This window comes from Epinephelus lanceolatus, chromosome 13 (assembly GCF_041903045.1).
Source record: "Epinephelus lanceolatus isolate andai-2023 chromosome 13, ASM4190304v1, whole genome shotgun sequence".
NCBI classification, from domain to species: Eukaryota; Metazoa; Chordata; class Actinopteri; order Perciformes; family Serranidae; genus Epinephelus; species Epinephelus lanceolatus.
In genome coordinates, this window is record NC_135746.1 from 26,257,858 (window position 1) to 26,282,243 (window position 24,386).

The window sequence follows — 24,386 nt, forward strand, 5'->3', positions numbered from 1 at the left end:
TAGTTGGTGCAGGAAATATGCGAGAACCTGGGCAACAGAGAGATGAAGTTCATATGTTGAGCCCTCGCTGTAGTCCTGCTCTCGTGTTCTTGTTCACTTCCTAAAATACTTGTGTAAAATCACAAGTTATAAATTATTAAACAATACCACGGTTGTTCTAAGTCCACACAGAGATATTATAGGAATATTATACATGGCTGAAAAGGATAAACTGTGAACTAGTGTTTGGATTGTTTATGATAGGTGTACTTCTGGCATGTCCTTACTGTATATATTGATAATATTCAGTGACTGGGGCAAAGACGGCTGGCTGCACCATTCCAGCAAACGGAAATGATTCTTGAGCATAATTTTATTCACGTTCTCCCAAATTCAGTCTGATGTATTTGGTGTCATTAGAAACTTTGGGATCTCCACCAGGAGTTCAAATAAAGCTGCGTGGGTTAGTGCGTTTAACTGCACAGCATGGGTTTGTAAAGACAAGGCCACTGGCAGGTCAGTGGTGTTGAAGAGGTTAATAAATAAGGTGTGATGGAAAAATTGATACAGCATAGTATTGCAATATTTTAGGGGGCAATGCAGTTTGCAGTCCACTGGATAGATTTTGCAGCCATGAAAATGAAGTAAGACGAACAGACCGAAAGCTTTATCTTATTAGATGGAACAATTTTTAATAAAGTTTCCCTTTGGTGGTAGACTTAACAGTTTGAATAAAGGTAATAAATTGCAGTATAATTTATCCCAATACTCAACATATTGCAAAACTTTTAAAATCACAATATACTGTATGGTGATGTAGGTGTCCTGATAATATCATATCGTGGGGCCTCAGGTGATTCCCACCCCTAATAATAACAGTGAGTAGTGCCCCCCACGCTCCGTAAGTCTTTGTAAAATACTATGTCAGAATGGGTCTTGTGATTTTCCACACATACAAAGCAGACTAAAAAAGCTTCAGAAGGGACGGTGTGGTCTCAAGATCATAATTCAGTCAAGAACCTGGGGTGATGTCAACAGCAACCAATTATTTACCTGGCACAGATTCTTACAGTAATTATTAGATTTCTCTTTATTGCTTCTGTTGAAAAATGTCTTTGTCCAACCCTTTTTTTTTCTTCACACTGCATGCCAGCTGAAACCATACGCCTGTAGCAAATTTCATGCATCAGATTAATGTGCGTTCTATGTTGTGTTGTTTGTTTTGAAGATAGAGTTAATTTCTGAATGTTTAAAGTGGATTGGTCCAGTATTGCCTTCTAAGAAAGTGTAGGAGACATGTCCCCAAATATTCTGCTTCAATCCATATTTGTGCGTATTTAGTTGTTCAAAAACAACTATTTAACTGCAGTCAGAAATCACTTTGCCCTCCTGCTTAGCACACACAAAGGGAAACATACTCCTGTACAATGGGCCTCTTTCCCACTGCACTAAAAACCCACCAACACCCAGTAACATCTGGCTTTTGTACATAATGGCAAAGGTTACAATCAGCATTCACACCTGGGTCAAATGACTCTGCAGTTGTCACAGGTATTTATTGTCTCCGGCTCTGATCGGCATTAATGGAAACACAACACCCGAGTGAAAGCACTAGATTAGTTGCAATGATGCACCCCCACAGAATACTGTCCGTCTGCAGCTGAGTTTGAAAGAGAGACAAAATAAGTAAGAGAGATAACAAAAAGTAATCACCATAACACTTTCTCACTCGCCTTCATGCTGCTTTCTACTGTTTACTAACCTGTTTCAGTGTTTCCCACAGGATTTTGGGAAACTATGGGGGGTGGCGGGGTGGGAGAAAAAGTATTGCAATTTCATTTTGTCTTTAATGTTATTATCTTATATTATCTTTGTAATATGATTATCTTATATAATGTTATTACTATCCTAAAACATTCTCCAGGTCCTCTGTAACTCTGCAGGACTTATTTCCACCCTGCCCTGCAGCAGTACCGTGGCGAACGGTCCCTAACTGCGGGGAGAACGGAGCAGGCTTCCCCGGAGGTCCGCCACTTTTCCCGGTCCCTCTTCTCCACACTTTGGGCTCTAGTTTCGCAGACCGGGCAAGGCGGGGGCGCAGTGCACCTGTGCTTCGCCAACTGGGTGTGGCCAGGCGGATTTTGCAAGTTTGGCACACCGTGCGCGCTGGCACAGCTACTCGTCCGTCCCACCTCCGTCCCTCCTACCTGCGCAAGTCGGAAAGAGGGAGGAGAGAAGGCGTGGAGTGGGTTTTACACACATCACACCAATCAAATGAGCCCCTCTCCTCGCCCTTAAATGTGCTGCACAAAGGCGTAATGAGAGTTTACTCAATTCGCCATGGCAGAAGAGAGCAGCAGCGTCAGACGGCCAAACTTCTCCCAGGAGGAAACTGATGTTTTGGTCCAGGAGGTCTGCTCGCAGTGTCCGAATATACGGAACTGCGAGCAGACCTCCACGGGCTGATGATACAAAGGTAGCCTGGGAGGAGGTCGCCACAATTGTAAATCAATGATGCGTTTCTCTCGTGCGCGCGCGCTCTCTCTCTTTCTCTCTCGCAGTCTCACTCTGTTTCTTTTCTTTTGACTTTTCTAAGATGACAGATGCTGAATATATACTCCCTATCTGATGCTGTGGCTGTTTGTGGTTGGCTGAGAGGAATGTGAACTCATTAGTTTGCAGCTGTGTTAATCAAATCAGGTTGGGTTTCCATTACGCGTGCCAAACGTGCCAAACGGTGCCAATCCCCTTTGATCTGACATCACATGTGACGGGACAGTCGATATAGAGATACATTTCTGTGCTGATTGCAGATAGTTGCATTGAATAGTGGTTTTGTGGGTATTTATTGCATTGTTAATGTGCCTGATATTCTGGAAACCTGCCTGTGAGGTTTTGGTGACGTGTGCACACTGTCCGCCAGTCAGCCAAACTTCGGCTTACACCGGCTGCGCTCCCCCTGCGCTGACAGTAGACCTGGTTTCAGATGGCGAGCTTTTAGCGCACCTTCGGCGAAGCCTTTTGGCACGACACTGTCACTGTGCCAAGCTGGATCTGTCGACACCTCCCCCTGCTGCGCCACCAAACCCATCTCAGCGCACCTCGGTCTGCCAAACTACCAAACTGAGCGTGCCCCGGGTTGCGCTGCTCGAAACTAGCTCTGCGCGGGGTTCGCCACCCTGCGCTGCGCCAGGAAACTAGAGCCCTTTGACTTATTTCCACCCAGCCGACAGTGGGACTTATATTCATTGTGCCGACAGTGGCTTGGAAAACCGCCCATAACTGTGTCACACGGGGAAGAGGGAAGGCGGCTGGAGTTCCTCCAACATTTGCGGTTAGATTATCATATATTTTTATTGACAAAAATATAGGCTGCTTCGGCTGATTTTTTTTTTTATGCGCACATGTACCCCTAAATATTTTTTACAGTTCGCACACACGTATTTTTAGTCGAGTGAAACGCTCACACTGTCGAGCGCTGGATCTGACAGCCTGAGCACATCAGCGCAAAATGCTACGGCGTTCAAGATATTATTTATATTATGAGAAGTCAATACTTTCGGCAGCCTAAATCTTTTATTTAGAAACGGGTCAAATTAAACTATGGCGGGAATGGGAAACACTGCGTTTTCCAGCATGTCCTTTGCAGCAAATGTGACACACCAGTAAAAAAAAAAACAAAAAACAGAAAGGCATCCTCATCTGCAACGGAGCCGTGTACACAGCTCTAGTCCACTGTCAATGGGAAAGGAGTCACAGCCTATTTTTAGTGGGTTTTTCTAGTGTCTAATAAATCCACGTACATGTGCTAATTTTAGTGGAAAGGGGTACCATAAATCACATTTATTTAGAGCCTCACTAGTCAATAAAAAAACCACTTTCTGTCACATGGTGCATACAAATGTACTGTATCTCAATTAACAGAAGTTTACAGAACTTAAAGTAAATTTAATTGGCACATAACCCAGTTATTCCCTCGTAAGAGCTGATGATAGTGTCTTGATACCATAAGCCTTACAGCACACCCAGTAGTCACCTTAAGTCCTGCTCCTCTGTCTGCCATAACCCAGTTTTCCCACTGCCCAGCCAGGAGCCCCGCAGAGAAAGCTTAACGGTGCATGAAAAGTCCTGAGCGTCCGTTTAGCCTGCTTCTTGGTTTAACCATTAGAGCATTTTTCTTCAGTGAAAAGCTGTAGAACAGCAGTAATGGTGTGGAACAGCACTACAAGACCCAGACCTGCCCCAGGGGACCGCTCTCAAGCCTCAGGCCCTGGTGTCCCACTTTTAGCCCAGATCTACCACATTATCTCATTCATACTTGTTCTCTGTGACGATATCCCCCCACAAGATCTTTTACAGCTGTAGGCTTCCACTAATATCAGTACTGGATTTTCATTTCTCAGATGTTTGGTACATAGCCTACTTGCTGAAGAACTGTTTAAGTTTTGATGGCTATTCTCCTTTGCATTTATCAACATGATCTGTGGATTAAAGACGAAGACATTGATGGAGTGATGAGTCAAGCTCTGTTCAATTTCCAAGGAAGAAGGAAGTTTAAAAAAATGCTCTGTGTCCTCTCTGTCAAGGAGATGAGAGTCAAGAAAGGAGTGATGGAGGAAGGAAGTGGATGAACAAGTGGCAGAGGTTACTATAGCTGCCTTGGCCCAGATTTGAGGCCTTTAACATGGAGGCTTTTTAATCAGCAGCTGAGACACAAATGATGTTTTCTTATCACACATCGAGAAGCTGTTGTCGGGGCCACAAATCAATAATGTGTCTTTTAGCTGGCATATTTTGACTTTTTGTCATTGTTGTTTTTTCATAGCTCTGGTCATCGGTTCTATCACCAATAATATCACTAAACTCACTCAGTAAATTGCTGAGATTTTTTTTACTTCTGCAACAGTGAAGCAAAAGAAAGGTCCAGCAAACAAATGTGACGAGAGTTTCTGACAAATAGCAAGTTAAATCAAATTTATTTGGAAGTAAAATCAAAGCTGAACGGTTGTATTATTACCCAAACTGTCATGAACGTCCCTGCAGTGAGGAATTATCATATAATGTATTAAAATAATGAACGTAGCATCTGTGGTATCACCCAGTGGTTTGTAGACTCCCATTTTGATGCCTAGAGTTTGGCATTTTTTATGTACCATGTTGCTCAAACTGCCGGCAGCTACCGGCAACTTTTAAAGTAGAATACTTTCTTGCATGTTACTCACTGCATGACTTGACATCATAAATCAAACACACCTTAAATATCAACATGATAACTCTGACCATTGCATCTATTTTGAATGGCTCTCTTGCATGTCATTCTCTTTAGTGATGATTGGATCTTTAAGCACTTAAAAATATATGTGAATTTCAACTGGTTTATGTAAACTGCAGATGCTGTATTTCCTCACATGGAGAAAAAAAGCAGCAGAGTGTCATTCCAGCACTACACCGGGGCTCTAAATACTCCAGTTCGTTCTTTTTTTGTACTGGAAATGTCGTCCAGCCCTGTTCTGGGATGATCAGTGAGTTGCAGACAATGTCGGTGAAGAGTAAATACAGTGAGTGCTGGACAGAGCAGTGACGCAGCTATCATCTGGTATCAACTTCGCTTACATTAACAGTACTGTCTGCAGCCTAAACGCAAAAAGGTTTAGGTACTGAGGGTACTGTATTGAAAGTGTTTGGTGGAAATGCAGCTATAGACTATATTGATGCCTTGCACACAGCCTGTCTCTCAAGCAGCTCTGCCCTTAACTATGTGTAACTTTAAGCTTCAGTGAAATGACAATGGGTGAGTTGTATAAAAAAAATCACCTCCTGTACAGTTGTCATGAAGGTTGAAATTAGCTATAGAGATCAACACTGTTTTTTGTACCAGGCTGTAAACGTATTTATTTCTGCTGTAAAGTGGGGCACTTAACATTGGTGTGGATGGGGATCTATTCTGTTTTGGAGCCAGCCTCATGTGGCTATTTTAGGAACTGCAGTTTTTGGCACTTTTGCGTTGGCTTTATATTTCGGCCCGGAGGTTGGTGCTTCGGAATTGTCAGTCTTTTACCTCCAAATAAAGTGGTAGCTTGTTTAGTACCTGTCTGACTGTCCACTTGTGTTTACTCGAACCTCAGTTTCCAACAGCATAACTGTAACCCCACTGTAAGTTTCTGGGCACTTTTTCATTTTAGCCTTAAAATGCCAGGTCAGCTAACATGCCTACATATTGTTGAAAACAGGCTTTGGACTTTACATTTAAATATTGGTATTGCAAACGGATATTAAATCAGTATCAACCCAGGCGCTGCAGAAACCAGTTGTAATAGCAGCGTCCTGGTTCCCTCTCACCATGGGAAAGACAGGGCAGGGCTTCCTGCCGCCTCAGACACATCCGCTTTCCCAACACCGACCCCAGGCCTCAAGTCTCCACTGGCAGCGACAGTCACGCTCACATACTCACACTCACACTCACACTCACAGACACACACAGACACACACACACACACACACAGAGCAATGAACCACCTGTGTGTTTACAGCTGATTGAGTGCCAGTGGTGAAGCATATCATAGTGACCTTCCTTCTTATTTTATCTCTACATCCTGCTTGTTGAATGTCATCGTTTAAATGTGGCCCTCTCAATTCACAGGAGTGTTTTAGTTTCGTTTTCGTTTGGCACTTAGCATTGATTTTATTAAAATAAAGTTTCAAAGACTGTAATGCATTTCTTTTAGAATTTAGCGAACAAAAGGAAAAGAGTTTTAGTGTGCAAACTAGATGTGTCATACAGAAAGCTTCGGTACGGTAGCCTGGATTCTCCTTGCATTGCTGAGGAATAGGAAAATTGTGTATCTCAATAAAGGATGCGGACGGAGTAATGGGTAGCATTAAAAACAACAGACATGAGTGTATTGACATGTGTCTTAAGCCACTATCTTTCCCTTTATTTTTTCAAATGGTTGTTAGAATTCAGTCTCTTGTGTATGCTTTCATTTCAGGTAGTTGATTCAGACTTTAACCATATTTTTAATCCACATTTTAAGCCCAAATTATGTTGCCAGCATCTGCTTGACCGCAAGGGTCCGTGTGAATTTCTTCTTCCAATGTCCAGGGGTTTGTATGGATAGTCCACATTCAGCCCAAAATTTAAGACACTATGGACTTGTTGGTGGAGATTCTCAGTCATCCAGGTCATGGTAAGCTTAAGTGCTATATCACAGCCAACTAGACTTGCTTGATTTTCTTGAAGACATTTCACCAAACCGAAGTGAACCATCTTCATGAAAATCAAGCAAGTCCAGTTGGCTGTGATATAGCACTTAAGACGCTGTGGACTGTTTGCATACCATGTATACCGACACACGGTGAGCAGCCTTGTGTATGCAGACATCCTATGTGGTATAGACATACTGTACAAATGCATCCACTTCAGTTTTAGGACGATATCTGCCCTTATACTTACTGTCCAACAGGAATTGTCCAATAGAAAGATAAACTAGGCGGTAATATGGCACTCTGATTGGATGAGAGGTCAGTTAATAAGTGGTTAGCGTGTCCATTCGTCCTAATAATTCAGATACTTACCATTTTTGTTAAAGGGACTCGTTCTTGTTGTTTCCCAGAGTGATTTTTGTGTTACATTATTTTGTCATGTTGATCGTATCAAGGAGATTTACATGCCTAGAACACTTGTGGACCCACCGTCCCGAAATGTTGGACACTCCTTTAAATATATTAACCCCTGACTGCCTTTTCTCTGATAAGTGGTGGTTTTTAAAAAGCTGATCCAGCCATGACCAACTGCTCTCCTGGAGCCACATTCTTCTATATGCTGAAAGATAAAACCAGATCAGTAGGAACATTCAGTGTCAAAAAGAAGTTGTCTGATTTTACTTAAACTTGCCTTTTTGTCTCTTTCCCTTCAGTGTATCAGTCCTGATCTTCAACACCAGCTCACACTGTTTTGTCCTCGTCAAGCAGTTCCGTCCAGGTAAGTTTCCACCGCACCAAGCAGGAGACTAACTGCACTCTGCAGTCGAGTTAATTCATTTTCCTCTTGTCACTCAGCGAGATCTAGATTGTTATATATATCCTGTGGGCACTTTCACTAAAAAAGCAGTACATTACAATCCCTGTTTATTCTACTGGATCTCAGTAACAATGCAGGCTCATAAATAGACCGCAAGAGGCCCCATTACAAAGCAGCCCTAACCTCCTTTGGCGGAAGTCGCCAGGGACTGTTCCACACCACACTGTGCTAAATTCAAGGAAGTCTGGGCATTGATATATTTTTTTCCTCTCCTCTCTCATTTCAAAAAAACTCCTTTATCTGAAAGAAATCAGAGTTTGTCTACAAGCTACTGGGAGTGTGCGATATGTTGGTCTGCTTATGGTATCAGACAATAAATGTTTAGAAATATGTTTGTTGTTCAGGGTCAATAAAGGGTTTCATTCAGGAAATTGATTATGTTTCATAATAATGTAATAGTTTATGTTGGGGTTAGCAGAGGCACTCCTTATTTCAGGTGTGGCAGGGTGCCTCTATTATAAAACCTTTATATTGTACTGATTTAAAATCCAGATTATTATATCTGAATATTATATTGCATTGGCTTAACATTTGAATTTCCCAGTCCATATTTACAATTAAATTAACAGTGTTAAAATCAGCATTTTAACTGCATGGAAGCTTTCAAGGATTAACATGCATCCTATGGGGCTACAAATAACGACTGTTACAGCAGGTGTTAATTTGTCAATTATTTTTCCATTTAATTGATTAATTATAGTCTATAGAATATCCAAAAATAGTGAAAAATGCCCAGCACACATTTCCATAGAATTGGGTTCATTATATTCAAATAACGTTGTATGTCACCAATAGTCCAAAACCACAAAAAACTGAATTCAGAATGATATGAAGCAAAAAAAAAAAAACAGCAGCCAGTCCTTAATGTTGAGGAGCTGCTGGTAGTAGCTGTAAAACATATTCTTACTTTTAAGTTTATTACTTTAAAAAATAGACGTGTTAACATGTTAGACAAAAAGGATTAGAGAAAAGTATGCAAAAATGTCAGGTTCGACATTCTCTGTCTTCTCCACCACCAGCTGTATACATGTGTGAGTGGGAAAGGACCAAGATGCAGCCGCCTCAGTCTGCTGAAAAAAGCGAGGAGGGCGCCACCGAAGCTGCCGCCCCTGCCCCCGAGTCGCAGGAGGGCCAGTCGGCCTCAGAGGGGGAGAGCTCTTCTCAGTGGCCCCCGGCCTCGGCGGGGGTCACCTACGAGCTCTGCGCCGGGCTGGTGGACAAACCTGACCTATCTCTGGAGGAGATCGCCCGGCAGGAGGTGCTGGAGGAGTGCGGCTACGATGTGCCTGCATCTAAACTGAAGAGGATTACTTCCTACAGGTGAGCTGACCGCACACATTTGTGTGTACTGAAGTTTTGTGAATAAACTTGATGAAGACCTTTTACTTAAAACCTGTATATTCCCAACAGAAAGAAGGTTTTCATGTTTTTCATTGTCTTATTAATATCTGCTTTAGTCACCCCCACTGGATTTTTCATCCCCTAACAGTTAATATCCTGCTGTCCTATTTGATATCATTTTAATTTTTAATTTCCAGACCTCCCTGAGCCTCAGAAACACCCCACATTTTCAGCTTTGCTTCTTTATCTGGATTTATTGCAGTGTTTCCCACACAATCATTTATTCGTGGTGGCCTGCCCCGATATCAGCATTCATACATTTTGGTTTTCATGCCTCTGCTCTGGTGATAACCGTGGTCGGAGGCATTATGTTTTCAGGTTATCTGTCTGTCCATCTGTCCCATTCTTGTGAACGCCATATCTCAATAACACTATGAGAGACTTTCTTCAAATTTGGGTGTGGACCTTGAAACTGTGCTGATTTTATAGATCACGTGTGCTGCCAGGGGGAAGATGTATATGAGGCGTCCGTGTATTCACAGACATGGATGTAAACTGTAACTGCAACTTGACTGGTTTGCAGAGGCATACAACTGCAAAGTGGTAATTCTAGTCTATGTTTGGAGCTGAACTGCTCATCGAGTATCCACCGTTCAGTTATTCAGAGCATCACACTCTCAGAGCACAGATTCACACAATCTGGTGCACCCTGAAGGAAAGTATGCATTTTCATGAGTCCAGTTTGAAAAATTAGTTTGGTTGAAAAATATTAAGAATCAAAAATGTAACCTAGAGTTGGTGACTTTTAGAGAAAGTGCCATAATGATAACACATTGGACTGAAGAAGAGCAACTACAAACCCTGAGGTTATGTTAGTGAGTTAGAAAGAAGCTTCAGGGGAATCATCCATCTTTGTCAACAGATTATTAGCTCACTGTCTTGATACAGAAGTTTAAAGTTTTAGGAGATGAGCAGTCCCACATTAAACAGCAGCACCTGGACAGCTTTGACTGACAGCTCTCATAACTGTGCTTTTGATTTGACTTGAACGCCTCCTGTGACTCTGTTGGTGTTGTCTATGACCATTGTTATGTGTGGGCTGCTTCCATTAAATAGATAGGTATCATCTTAACCCTCAGGACCCCTATGAGGGTGTTTCTGACAGAGGCGCATGGTGTGGTGAAGCTCTGTGCTAATAGTAGACAGCACAAGGTCTGTTGGGCTTAAATGGCTAAGAAATGCCTAGAAAATACTAGTGTTCATGTATGTTGCTTATAACCAGCATTCAAAGAATGAGCTGTACAGCTTTCATTCGTCTCCGTATCAAGATTGGGTGCAGCAGTATGTCTTCATCTTTTGGGCAAAAAATACCAGTTTATTTTTTCTCTCCCTTATCCTCACCTACAGGTCAGGCGTAGGTGTAACGGGGTCCAAGCAGACCATGTTTTACGCCGAGGTGTCTGACGACAACTGCGTGAGCGCAGGCGGAGGTGAGCCACGGGAGGGAGAGCTTATCGAGGTGGTCAAAGTCCCGCTGCACGAGGCCATGACGTTTGCTTACGACGAGCGTATACCCAAAACCATGGGTGTCATTTTTAGTTTCATCTGGTTCCATAATAACATGTCTCCCAAGTACAAGATCTCCACCAACGTGTAACTAGTATTAAATAAACCCTCTTTATACCATGTATTCCAAATTAAATCAAACACTGGCCCAGCACATCCACTCCTCCCCTCATGGCTCTTCATCCTGTATTGCCTTTTTTGCTTATTGGTACATGATGAAAGGTGGGCCCCTTGTCTTGTTGCCAACGGGTATCTTTAAGTTTTGTCCTGTTTACCTTTTTGAGTTTCATGTGGTCTTAATATTTTTCCTAAAAACTAATTTGCCATAGCTGGTTGTCACTGGCACATTTTTCTCTTCTTGATACTTTTTTTTTTAAAGTCTGTTGATTTTATTTATTGTGCCATCTGTTATAAATGGCTGCATATCACTGATTTCATTTGCCTGCCCTTGATTAAAGGAATACTCCACTGTTTTTAGTGTAGGCTCTTGAATGTCACCAGCATTTATAAAATACAAAAAAGTATTTCAAACACATCTGATATTGGCTGAGAAAGAGCCATTTAACACTCTGCCGACAGTCAAATTCCAGCTTGTTCCAAGGATTCTCAAACACCCAACATTCATTACAAACTCTGTGATGCTAACCAGCCATGTGCCCTTGGTTAGCCTTGGTTTGCTAACATTTTAGCATGCTAAAGTAAATATTTTTTGGGGATTCTTGCAGCCTGAAATGCCTGATTTCACAGTAGCTTTTCTAACAAAAATTGTGATGCATGTCGCAATGTTTAATGTTTAATTTTGCGATGAATTGCAGAGGCAGGTAAAATTCTAAAAATAGTTGCGATACTGTCTCAGATTTAGAGCCTATGAGCATTCAGTGGTTCCCACAGATCAGCTGATGCAGCCGTCCAATGCGGCGTTGAAGGACTGTCGTAGTGAGCTGGTCTCCTGCTCTCTCTGCCCAGCTAACACGAGCTAACAAAGCAGCAGTGGCTAACATCCAACACCAAGCCGTAAAAGAGTCCCAGCAATCTTAGACCAACACCAAAATAGCTCAACTCTGTCATTAAACCCGTTAAAAAAAAAAACAGAACCGTAATGTCAGCCATGTGATGCTAATGTTAGCCCTGTCACTGTGTGTCTGTTACCTACAACCCAGGCACAGAGCTCACACTCCTGCAGCAGCAATCTGATGATAAATAGAGAGTAAGAGACAGTAGGAAAATGGGGCAAGGAGACGCTGAGCGACTCAATATGCTTTGCAGCTCTATAATGAGATTTTATGCATTTTAAATACTTAATTTGCAGTAAATTTGCTGTGATTGGACGAGGTTGCAAGCTGGAGCAGAATTCATGGGGATTGGCTGAGATTGCAACATCCTGGAGGGCCTGATATATGCATTGGAGTTCATGCAAACTTTTCTACTTGCCTGACAAAGTATGCTAGCATAATTTTCCATCTATTATAAACAATACACGTTACATTAACAATGGCGACAATTTTTTGTACCCGTCATGACTTGAACCATTAAAGTTATCGAGATAAATTAAAAAAACAGTGGAGTATTCCTTTAATCCATGATCCAGTAATGCAAAAACTATGCTAGTCAATGGTGGGGCCTTGTAATGATTGAGGTGTGAGGTGTGTTTTAACCACCACTTGTTCAAGCATGCCTCAGTTAATTTGTCTGATCCACAGCCTTTAAGCAATACTTATCATAGTACCCCAGTCTAAACAATCACTCAGTCACTGAAAGCAACTCTGCTTGAAAATCTTCATAAAGTCAAACCAGTGGACATATTAACAGACTTTTTTTCTTCTACAAAAAAGTGGAAATGTGAGTTAGGTGTTCACACCACAGACAAAGCATACATCTACCTTCCCCTGCACAGAGGGCCTAATCTCAGTTTTAGGTGTTTTCAAGCACAATCCTGCTCTGAGTTACAGATACTTGTGCTGTAACATGTCAGTGAATAGCTTCGATTTAGCTTTTGTTTTGAAGGAAGTCTTTTTACTCTGTTGCATGTTTTGTTCCTGAGATAAAGACACACTGGAAATACAGTAGAGAAGACTATATAAAGGCTAAATCCTCTATTTTTTATCAGTTTCATCACGATCAAATTCATCTCTAGAGAGTTCACTTTATACCCGGCATGTCAAGATTACATTTTGAACACAATGATGCGGGTGTCGGAGCATATTTAAAATGACTTGAACCATCTAAAAGATTGCCTTTGGTCATAATCCATTTCGGAGTGAATCTGTGAAGTAAACTTTGGATAGTCATTAACACACAAATCTAATCTCACAAACAGTAGTTTGCCAAAATCTCAGGTCCAAATAGTCAAACGTTCGGTCAGGTTCAGGGTGGATCTCTGAATGTGACGATGACCAGCATTTTATTATATTTCAAAATCACTTGGAGCTTAGAGGCAACAAGGTTCTTACTATGTGTTAGTATTTTTCTTCATTCTAAAAGGGCTGGTACTTCATATATTAACTAACGTGTGAAAAAGAAGAAATTCCCCCAACTTGTAGTTTTCTTAAAAATATGCAAGTCCTGCAAAAACAATAGTGTTTTTAGAAAATTACTGCTCACTTAAAAAAAGACAACACATCTCATGATTTATACAGTTAGATAACAAGAGAACTACGCCTTTGTTTGTAGTTTGGAGGGTGGAAAACATGACAAGATGAAGTGACTGAAATTTAACAGTTATTTAAAAAAAAAAGAAAAAAAAAAGACCTGCCTGAATAACTTGGTGGTTTTGTTGACTACAAAATGAAATTACAAATTACTGTGAGTTAGTTATTTGTAAGAGTTTTAAGTGCAACGTTAATAACATGTTGAACATACTGACGGCGTTAAAGTAAAATCAAACAAACACAAAAAATAAATGTGAAAACGAAGAAATACTCCAGTGAATATGATCATCAGTCCAGGATTTATTTTTGTTCTTTTGGGTTTTTTGAACCCGAAGAACAGCTGACAATCAAATGTGAACATTTGTCTTCTTTTACCCATAAAACCTTGTGATTTTTGTCTTTTTTTATTTATCTGTTAGGTGTGTGTACTTCAGCATCAGTTTCAGGCATCTCACGGTTATCTGGTGCCGCTTAAGCTCTAAATGCATCGTTTTTATCTGCACAAACAAAGTGAAGAGAATTTGATTCAAGCAAACTTAGTATGCACCACACAGTGAGTCAAATATTTACACCCAGACTGTGTAGGAATATATGCAGAACCCTGAAGCCATATTTAGCTCCCCCTACGCCCAGTCATTGAGCTTCTTAATCCTTGGGTCCATCCAAGATCATCCCTTGATGTAGGATTGTACGGTTTGCTCAAACTGCTTGAATTCTTTTGATTTTGTTGATTTTTATATTGGAAAAAGAAAGATAACTCTCATTTGCTCAATTCAAATCCAAAATTTCAAACATATAAAAATACAGGATGTATCTATTTTAACAAGTTTGGAAAAATGTGGAAAGCACCTTTGGAAAACCATGGAATGACCACTGGACAACTTGTTAGTGTTATGTGTAGCGTGGGCTAAAAGCTTGGGTTGTAGTGCAGGGCTTTTTAACAATATTTTCTTCACTATATTTTACATTGTGATAACCAGCCACCATAATAGCCTGAAATAAGTTTCTTATCATTTAGCTTTTAGAAAGCTATCTGGCACCTTATCCTCATTAGATCCCTCACCCTTCTTATTTCCTCCATCGTCTTCCATGTGACATTGACTACGTGTACCTGCATAAATATTCCGGGTCTTTGCCCTTTTTCCAAAAATGACAATATACCTACTAACCTGTTTTCATGACTAATGAAAAAGAATAGACCACTAATATTCCCTTTCACATGCAGTCACGCACACTCCGATTAATGTGCCCTAGCATGTTCTCTGTCACATCAAAATATGGAAAAATGGATAAGCTGTCTTTTATTCCATCAACCACCTTCTTGAAACAGTTGGTGTTGCAATATTTGCGCATATCCAAAAACCTGTTGAAATCTAAGTCTTTAATAATGTTTAGAAGTAGGTGTGTTTCCCCCTCTGACCAGAAATGTGGGCTTTACTTTGGGGCATGCACCTATACCCAACAGTTGTGCAAACTGTTGGCGAGTTGGTTTGCCCACAGCATATCCATGGCAACCCATAGAGCTGCCCAGAAACAGGCGAGAGGCCGTGTGTTGCAAACTTCAGTAAAAACCCCAATTGAGACGCATATTATGAATCTGTCCAAAGAATAGGCTGGAGCCTGTGCCAGCTGACATTGGGCAAGAGGCAGGGTACATCCTTGACAGGTCACCAGACTGTTGCAGACAACCAGTCACGCTCACGTTCACACCTGCGGCCATTTTAGGGTCACCAATTAACCTAACTTGCATGTCTTTGGATTGTGGGAGGAAGTCGAAGAACCCAGAGACCCACTCCGGAGTACCCACAGAAGGGCTACCCCACCCTGGGTTCGAACCCCCCACTCTGGGTTCTGGAACTCCCCACTCTGGGTTCGAACCAGGAACCCTCTTGCTGTGATGCGACAATGCTAACCACAGCACCACCGTGCCGCCCACTGGAATACTACCAGCATATTCCACAGGAAATCTTCATTTGAAAAAAGGCCTAGTTCAGAAAACTGGAATATGCTGTTTACATGACCGGTATCAAATTCAGAATATTGTCGTTTTCGGAATAATAGAGGAATCTTAGTATTCATGTAAACAGGGTCAATTTTTTCTTAAGTCTTCAGTTGAATAAGGTCTAAATGGATCTGTCAACACTTGTCAAGTTTAATGGAGAACCTCACTGAAAGATTTCCAATGGTGCTCACAGTTTTCCATCGTCTTGTTCTTGTTGAGGATGAGATGAACACATGATAATAATGAAAATGGTCACTTTTTGTCTTGGAATAACTCATTACAAAACCTGTTGCCCACATTTTAAACGGTTTAGCCATAGTCATTCAAAAAAAAAAAAAAAAAAAAAAGATATTCCTCTGTGTATTAAAATATCATCTCAGTTTGCTGAAATGAGGCCAACTTCTATGTGACAAACAAAGCCATTCAACTTTTAAGGCCAGTCTGTAACTTTATGTGCCTGTCAAATGTGGAGAACTGCCACTTTGGCTGAAAGTATTTTTTCTTTTCAGGAAAGTAACCATCAACACACACAAGGCTTTTCTTTGCCTTCTCCATAGGCTTGTCACTGTGGGTGGTATCAGCCGGCAAGCCAACACCAGTACATATTTCTGCACACCTTTCCTCTGGCTATTATCTGAAAGTCTAGTGCGTGTATTGAACCCGACTGAGGACATACAGCGGCCTTTAATGATTGACATAACAAAAGTGGCATCAACTAAAATAGATAGCAGCTGCGAGTGGGAGGGATCAAGCCTAACGTCTCAAGATGTTTGATTTGAGCTTGATTGTTGAAGAGAATTCGGTTGCCAAATGAAACACGACGAGTGTGGCAGCACTTCAGGTCCAGCTGGTTCAGCCAGCTTCTCTATATAGGCAGTTAAAAAATATGATGGAAAATTATATAGGTCTGTATTTTCTTCTTCAGTCTGTGGAGCTAAAACTCACAAGTTGACCTGCAGTCTATTTTATACTTATCACTTTTTATTAGTTTTATAAGCTATTCGCATGTAACAGGCTATGTTTTTTTAATCTCATTTATTTAAAACTTGCATGTTTTCTGCGTAAAATGCTAAAATTTCAGTTTAAAGCCAAACTGCATTCTCATAGTGTTGACTTTATTCTAATTGAAGCCATATAAAGGTTGGTAACACTGGTGAGTGACAGTGTTCTTGGAGGACTTAAAGGAAAAGTTTGACATTTTTGAAAATACCCTAATTTCCCTTTTTGCTTAGAGTTAGATGAGCAGATTGATACCACCCATGCATCTGTGCAATAAATATGAAGCTACAGCCAGTAGCTAGCTAATTTAGCTTAGCATAAAGACTGTAAACAGGACTGCTAACCTGGCTCTGTCAAAAGGTAACAAAATTTGCCTAATGGCACCTTCAGAGCTCAGTAAATAACACATTGTATCTTAAACTCTGTAGAAAGAAATTTACAGGGGGTCAATAGCAGGCTGTTTCTTGGCTGGGACCAGTAATCGCTCTGGTTGCCTGTTGACTGCTCCTGAGTAAGCAATTGTTCCATAAACAATCCCTGTTAGTTTTTTGTACGGATTAAACAAAGAAACAGTGTGTTAATTAGTGAACTTAAGCTGTTATATTTGGCTAGCTGTTTCCTGGTTTCCAGCAAAGAGTGTATAAAAACAGTGGACGTAGTCATCAAGGCATTTCCCATTGATTTGTGGACTCTTGTTTTGAAGCCTCAAGTTTGGTATTTTGACCATCACCATCTTGGATTTTTGGAACCAGAAGCTAACCCTGGAGCTAACCCTAATGTTAGGTGTTCGCTTGATTAGCACTGCATTTACAATCTGTGGTTAACTGTGATAATGCTAATGCTAATTTTCTTGGGTGAAAAACAGGCTTAAAGACATTAAAACAAAATGTACTTATGGGGGCCAGATTAGATAATATGAAAATACCTGGGGGCCAGCGGCTTCTCGCATCAATGGAAAGACAAAACAGTGAAGAGGTAAAATAACTATAGAGACCAAGTTGTTTTTTGTACCAGGCTGTAAACGCATTTATTTCTGCGCTAAAGTTGGGCACTTTAACACAGGGGTCTATGGGGATCAACTTTTTTCTGTGCTTCCATGTTGGCTTCATTTTTCAGCCCCGGAGGTTGCCACTTGGTTTCCAGTCTCTGTGCTAAGCAAAGCTAACCAGCTGCTGGCTGCATCTTCATATTACCTGTACAGCCATAGGAGTTGTTTCAATTTTCTCATCTAACTCAAGAAAATGTTTAACTTTTCCTTTAAGTCTCCCACCGCGACAAGCCGGACCTTCCCCTCTACGACAAACGTAAATGCACCTTTGACAGTCCACAGTGAGGTTGCAGACTGTGCCTCTGTTAAGCCATATGCTACTTCTACTAAATAAAACTCTAATATATGAGGTGGGTAAATGGTTGTATTATTCATTCTTGCCTATGCTGGATTTTAACCATTAGCCCAGCATTGGACATTTCTACCTCCATCACTCAGGCACATAATGAAAATATTTTGTGTCCGTTTGCTTGCTTCTAAGGCGCTGACATATCAAATTCTCAGCAACAAGTCAGAAACGTTAACACTCAGTGGTTCTCTGTGACAGAATACTTAATTCATCGGTACCAGACTTTTATAGACATACCCCCATGGCTACGCTGTAGTTGCTTCTTCAACTGTGATCGTTTTTCTTTTTTTGTCTTCTGTTAATGTTTTGTTCTTACCGTGTTTTCAATGATCATTAGCTGAGCAACAATGAATCATGTTTTTAAAGGTGCTATGTGTAGTATTCTCTAATTACTGTTAAAGTATAACTGGGACCACGGATGTGACAGTTCAAACATTACCTCTGGTGATCTACTACTATACTCCTTTGTTTGTTGGAAAAGGCACCTTTGATTTTTGGATGAAGTCGGTCACGTTTGCTTCGTCATTGGCAGACCGGTAGCTGAATATTCAGAGGCAACAAAGGGAAGATAATCAGATTTGCTGCTATTAAGCAGTTCATAGTGACTTTAAAGTGTAGCACATGTTATTCTGTTGCGTAGTGTGATATTTAGTGAAAATCCTACACATAATACCTTTAAGTGAAAGAAGTATTATGATTTTTTTCATGGTAGAGACATAAAGAAATTTGTCAAATTGTGATTTCTTTTTCTTTTTTATTTCTGGTGTCTTTCACTGAATTTTTATTTTAAAAAAAATTATTTCTGAGAAAAAAAAAAGTACAAACACAAACATTGCAGTTTCACGAATTTATCATGTATTTTATGCTTTATTAAAAGTGTATACTCATTGTGGGCAGTGTTTTCAGTAATGTTTCAATTTTGTTAATTTATTACCTAAATGTTGAAATATTACAACTTTTAAAACATGACACTTGGTACAAACATACAATATATATTTAAATATGATACTTTGCATGTGCACTAACTGTGTTGGATTAAACTGCATTAAGTTGAAATAAAATGGGTTTGATGCCCGAAATGTCTTTTTTTGTCCTGTAATTATTGAGTCACTTTTCAAGTTTACTCATAGGAGAATGTCAGAATTACTACAGAATACGAAAAATAGAAATTCACTTTGCGCAATGTTTTTGGAGACACTATAGAATTTCTGTTCCTTAACAATTAATTGCCCACTTTCAAATTTCTTCCAAAAACTGTTAAGTATTTAATAGGTTCAGAAGTGTCATTGTGTTGACTTAATGCCCAGACACACCAAACTGACTTCAGAGAATAAGTGGCCACGAAGGCCCCCTACTGCATCGTCTGACGTCACTGTGTCTTGGCCAAAAAGTTGTACATGAACACACCGCAAAGACTACAACCGATGGTCAACCCACATGCACATTCTGCACCTGCATGAGAAGAAATAACTCTTCACACCAGCAGACGGTGGTAGCCTGTATTATAAGGGAAACCAGAAGACCGTCTTGATGCTAGTTAGCCAGTTAGCACATTAACAACATAATCCAGAGCTGAAAGAACAAAGTATATTTACGATGCACCAGTGAACAGTATCAGCCCACCACAAAACATTTCTGCTAAAGAAAAATAATATTACGTTATGTAACAAGTTTGTTTTAGCCTCACTCGCTCTTAATTTAGCTCTTTGTTTACTTTCCTCACTTCTGTTTCTCCTCCCGTGCACTGAGCTGAACGGCCGATCAGAGTTCATTCACTGATGAGCGCCGCTGTCACCAACGCCTGTCAACATGTTCAAACAGTCAAAAAAAGCAGACTAGGGCCAACAAGGGGCAACAGTGCGGGACACACCACACTGACTAGGGCAAGAGACAATCACCGATGACCCAACACTGATTGACATCCAACCATCAGCTTGGTGTGTCAGGGCCTTAAGAAATTGGCCACGATTATTTTGAGCCTTTGACATGTCCCCTAATTAATATAGGAATATCCTAATTTCTCAATGCTTTACTTCAGGCCCAAGAGCAGATAAACATTTAATAATTGGTTTATAATGCAGCTGTACACAGATATAAGTGTCTGCTTACAACTCTTCCTGTGGGCATCCACGTGTAGCGGCTTCTGTAAACAGATAATGAACAACAATATAGTGACACACAGTTGTTAAAATACAACATATAATATGTTGTTATAGGCTATACTCACTGTCAAATAATGTGCATTAATAAACAGTTATCCTTATATCTTCTTACAACTTTACAGTGTGTTATCAACTATTAGTAACGCTTTATATGAAGGAATACACATTCACCATTAAAGAGTTGCTTATTAACATGCATATTCGTAGCATAGTGGTTCCTTATGAGTCATTATACAACACTTATTAAAACATTACGAAAATATGAAACTATTAGTTAACGGCCTATTAGTTGTAGAGGATGATCATGCATAATAAGGCATTAATTGGTGCTTTAAAATGACTAATAAAGAGCCAATATGCTGCTAATAAACATGCTAATGAGCAACTAGATAATGTTAAATATGAGTATAGTAATATAAAATGTTACCAAACTGTTAGATGTTTGTACACTGCTGGGGGATTTAAAGTAATGTCTGCATGAAGTGGTGAAAAAATCGACTTCTGTTACACAAGAAACTGAAAGTACAGACATCAGCAGGTTGACGTGAAATACACAGCACTTTATGTGCTGCTTGCATAAATCTGTCAGCAGCCTTAATGCAGCCAGTTCATACACATCATCTCTCCTGAACAAACACATCCTGATTAGAGATAAGCCAAAGTAAATGCAAATTCGGCAGATCGGATCTTGATGGGCATCTTGATTGATGGTGTCCCAGAAGTGAAAACAGGGCTCTCACAAATAAAAGAAGTTAAACTGTGTTCAGATGATTTTATCTAAGGTGAGTCAGCGGAGGAACATTTTCATTCAGTCATTGCTCCGAAGACAAAAATGACTTTAAAAACTCTTTAAATTCACACTGTGGCTAGATTTCCTTATATTTTTGTCAAGCTTGAATATTTCTATATCACTTTCACCTTATATCTTTTCTCTTTTCAAATGTTTACACCACACATCTGCTGCTCTCTTAAGAGCATGTTGCTTGGGATCAAATGACAGCAGGTCACGCTTATCCTTCCTCCTACTTCAGTATCAAACCACTCTTCTCTGATAATGTCACTCTTGCAAAGACGCACTCTATAGAAACATCAGATAAGAGACTTAACAGGTTTTTATTTCACTTTCCTGTAAAGCTTTTGACCTCAACAACATTAAGACTGAGACAGAAGTGCTGGGTGGTTCTGAAACATGAGTCAGCTGGCATATTATTGCTGAAATCAAGTAGCTGTAAAGTTGAATGCACAGTATCAGTTCAAAACCTGTTCAGTTGCACGTTTATATGAATATTAGGGGCTGTTTCTATGAAGACATTGCGCAGATACTTCACAGCAGCATCAAATGTAAAGAGATCTCGATGATTCTAGATAGATGTTTTAGTTCTTCCACTTTCAGGCCTTTAAATAAGACTTCAGTATTTTGGAGGATATTCTTTATGGATGCCACCCTCATCTGTTAAATTAAAGTGTGAGAACCAAGAGGCAATCAACCTAGCTTAGCATTAAGACTTACCTTGGCCCAGACCTTTGAATCCACCCACTCCACCGAGTTCGAGTTGACTGATGCCAATGCCTCGTTTGCCATAGATACATGAAACAGCGGTTTCTTTGGTAAAAATAAAAATTCACCAATGAGCACCTCAAGGGGACTTGATTAGCCAATTAGTGCCATGGGTGGAACTAACGCCATTGTCAAACATAATCAAACAGTGCACTGGAACCTATTAGAAGTAATAAAAATGGTGGCATGCGCTATAGACAAGACAAACACTGCTATCGAGGGTGTTCTAAATTGACGTCTTTTCAATATCGCCCATCGTAGTTTGTATTACTTTGCTCAGCTCCACTCTTAAATCCCATTAAAACAGATAAATTGGCATGACTACATCAGTGTGGACTTAAAATGATGATAGATTCAGGCGCAGACATTGGTCTCCAGTGATTGGTTAGGAAAACTGAAGTGTTGATTGAGAGTGAACGCAATGTCAGACTGAAGACGGAAATGGAGTGTATCAAGTTGACAGTTCTGTGATGTCAGGTAACGTAAAGACTGAGAGCAAGTGGAAAAAGCTAGAGTAGATTTGATTATCTGATCTAACTCTTAGAGATAAAAGAAGTGAGCGTTTGACAAAATGTCAAACTAGTGTTTTCAGCTCAGTTTTCTGTGATCATATTTCAAATCAAGCTCATTCTTACAGAGACTATGTGTATGGCCAACTGTAAATACATCCACACCTCTCCACCCATCTTTAAAAGGGTGGATAGATGGGTGCTTAAATTGCATCCCTGTTACTTTCATGTTGTAACTGGACACATGGGAAGTCTCCGTTCTCCAGAGACCATCTGGGTGTGTGTGTGTGTGTGTGTGTGTGTGTGTGTGTGTGTGTGCGCTACCACAGCAGATGAATTACCACCCCTCTCTCTGAATGCAGTCCATTCACAGGTGGGAGCTGCCCTTTGAAGGAAAGAGACGCTGATGTGAACAACACCAGAGTGATTCCAGCACACTCGGGCACACTCTTCATCTGTATGCAAATTAGCTCTTACACATATGGGGAGGTGTGCCTTTTAACCTTCGTCAGTGTATCTATCTCAAGAAATCTGCTTCATGTCTTTTGAGATTTGTAGTCTCTACTTGTTATACTCTTGGCCGCTTCGCAGTTCCACTGGAGCAGCGACTTGTTTGACGAGGACATTTACAGTAATATTTCCAGCTGAGGAACAAGTACATTTACTCAAGTAGTGTCCTTGAGGTACTTGTACTTTGAATATTTTCATTTTCTTCTACTTTATTCTACTTCACAACATTTATCCAACATTAGTTCCTAGTTACTTTGCAGGTTCAGATTATTAATATGAAGTACAAATCAACTAATAAAGTGTGGTGTGATATTATGGACTAATCTACCAAGATGTATAGAAAGTAAATAACTTAAGATCCACCTTTACCAGCTGCAACATTAAAGTGATGTTCACATTAATTCATCAGTGGCTCAGGAGGTAGATGGGGTCGTCCACTAATTGTAAAATCAACATTTCGATCCCCGGCTCGTCCAGTCCGCATGTTGAAGTATCCTGGGGCAACATACTGAATACCAAATGTTAGAGTAGCACATGGAACCTTGTGTGGTAGCCTTGGCCACTGGTGTGTGAATGTGACATATAGCATAAATGCTGTATTTTATTTTTCAATGCCAATATTTGTACTTTAAGCTGAGTAAGATTTTGAACTTTCTGGCTTTTGACCCTTTAAAGCAACAAGTCCATCAAATGAAACGACAAATAAGTCATTAGTTCTCTAGAACAACACATGGAAGCATCTTCTAATCTGACACCAGTATAGTTAAGGTTTTTTTTAGGTCTCGGTGCAAAAACAATTTGGTTAGAGTTAAGTCCCGTTTATGCGACAACTATTTAAAACAGTAAACTTTAGTTGCATTTTGGCCAATCGTTTACACGACAGCGGCATTTTGGATGCCTGAAAACGCAACGTTTTGATAACAGGTTCCAGAGTGCAATTTTTTGGAAACACCATTGTCTCCGTTGTCATGTAAACTTGCAATATGCAGTTCCTCTGAAAACGGAGACTTTTCGCACATGCACAATACACTTCCAGTCACTAGGCATGCGCGAGAAAGTCAACCATCACAACAACAATGGCGGACTCCTGAGCTCTGCTTGTGCTGCTCACCCTATTGAATTTATCAACACTTCCCCATCATGGTGTAGATTTACTGTAGCAACTCCACCTCGTCATCCATCCAGACAAACGTTTGTGCGGTTGCCATTGTGTTTGTTTGTTTATACATCGCCACACTGTAGAAGGAAGCGAAAGCGTCACACCGCCAACTACTGGCCTGGCATGTATACTGCAGCGTTTTTGGTCATGTTTGCGGATCCGTGTGCACGGCGATTGTTATCAAAACGTTATCGTCTAAACGGGAACTTTTTTCAAAACGAAAATGACAAACTATTCTGTTTCAGTGGATCGTTTTTGTGTAAACACGTCCTTAGTAAAACATTTTGGTTTCTTTTAAGATGACTACTTGGCTAAGGTTAGGTGACCCTCTCTGTCATGGATTCAGTAATGACCACATCTTTGTTGTGGCCAGAAGAAACCGGTGTTGACTGTTGGTAGGAACAGTGGCGGCCGTAGCACATTTGGTGTCACTGAACAGAGCTTGAACACCTCACAGTGTAAACCAATGCATCCTC

The 24,386-nt window shown here is 40.5% G+C and overlaps 1 protein-coding gene across 1 annotated transcript in view; it reads left to right on the forward strand.

The window, feature by feature from the left end:
* Positions 1-19,095, forward strand: part of nudt14 (nudix (nucleoside diphosphate linked moiety X)-type motif 14) — a 40,537-nt gene extending 21,442 nt beyond the window's left edge. The window contains exons 3-5 of the mRNA XM_078173916.1: positions 7,896-7,960; positions 9,079-9,373; positions 10,802-19,095. Of these exons, the coding sequence (XP_078030042.1) occupies positions 7,896-7,960; positions 9,079-9,373; positions 10,802-11,057 (616 nt within the window). The 3' untranslated portion in view covers positions 11,058-19,095. The remainder of the gene's footprint in view (positions 1-7,895; positions 7,961-9,078; positions 9,374-10,801) is intronic.
* The last annotated feature ends 5,291 nt before the right edge of the window (positions 19,096-24,386 follow it).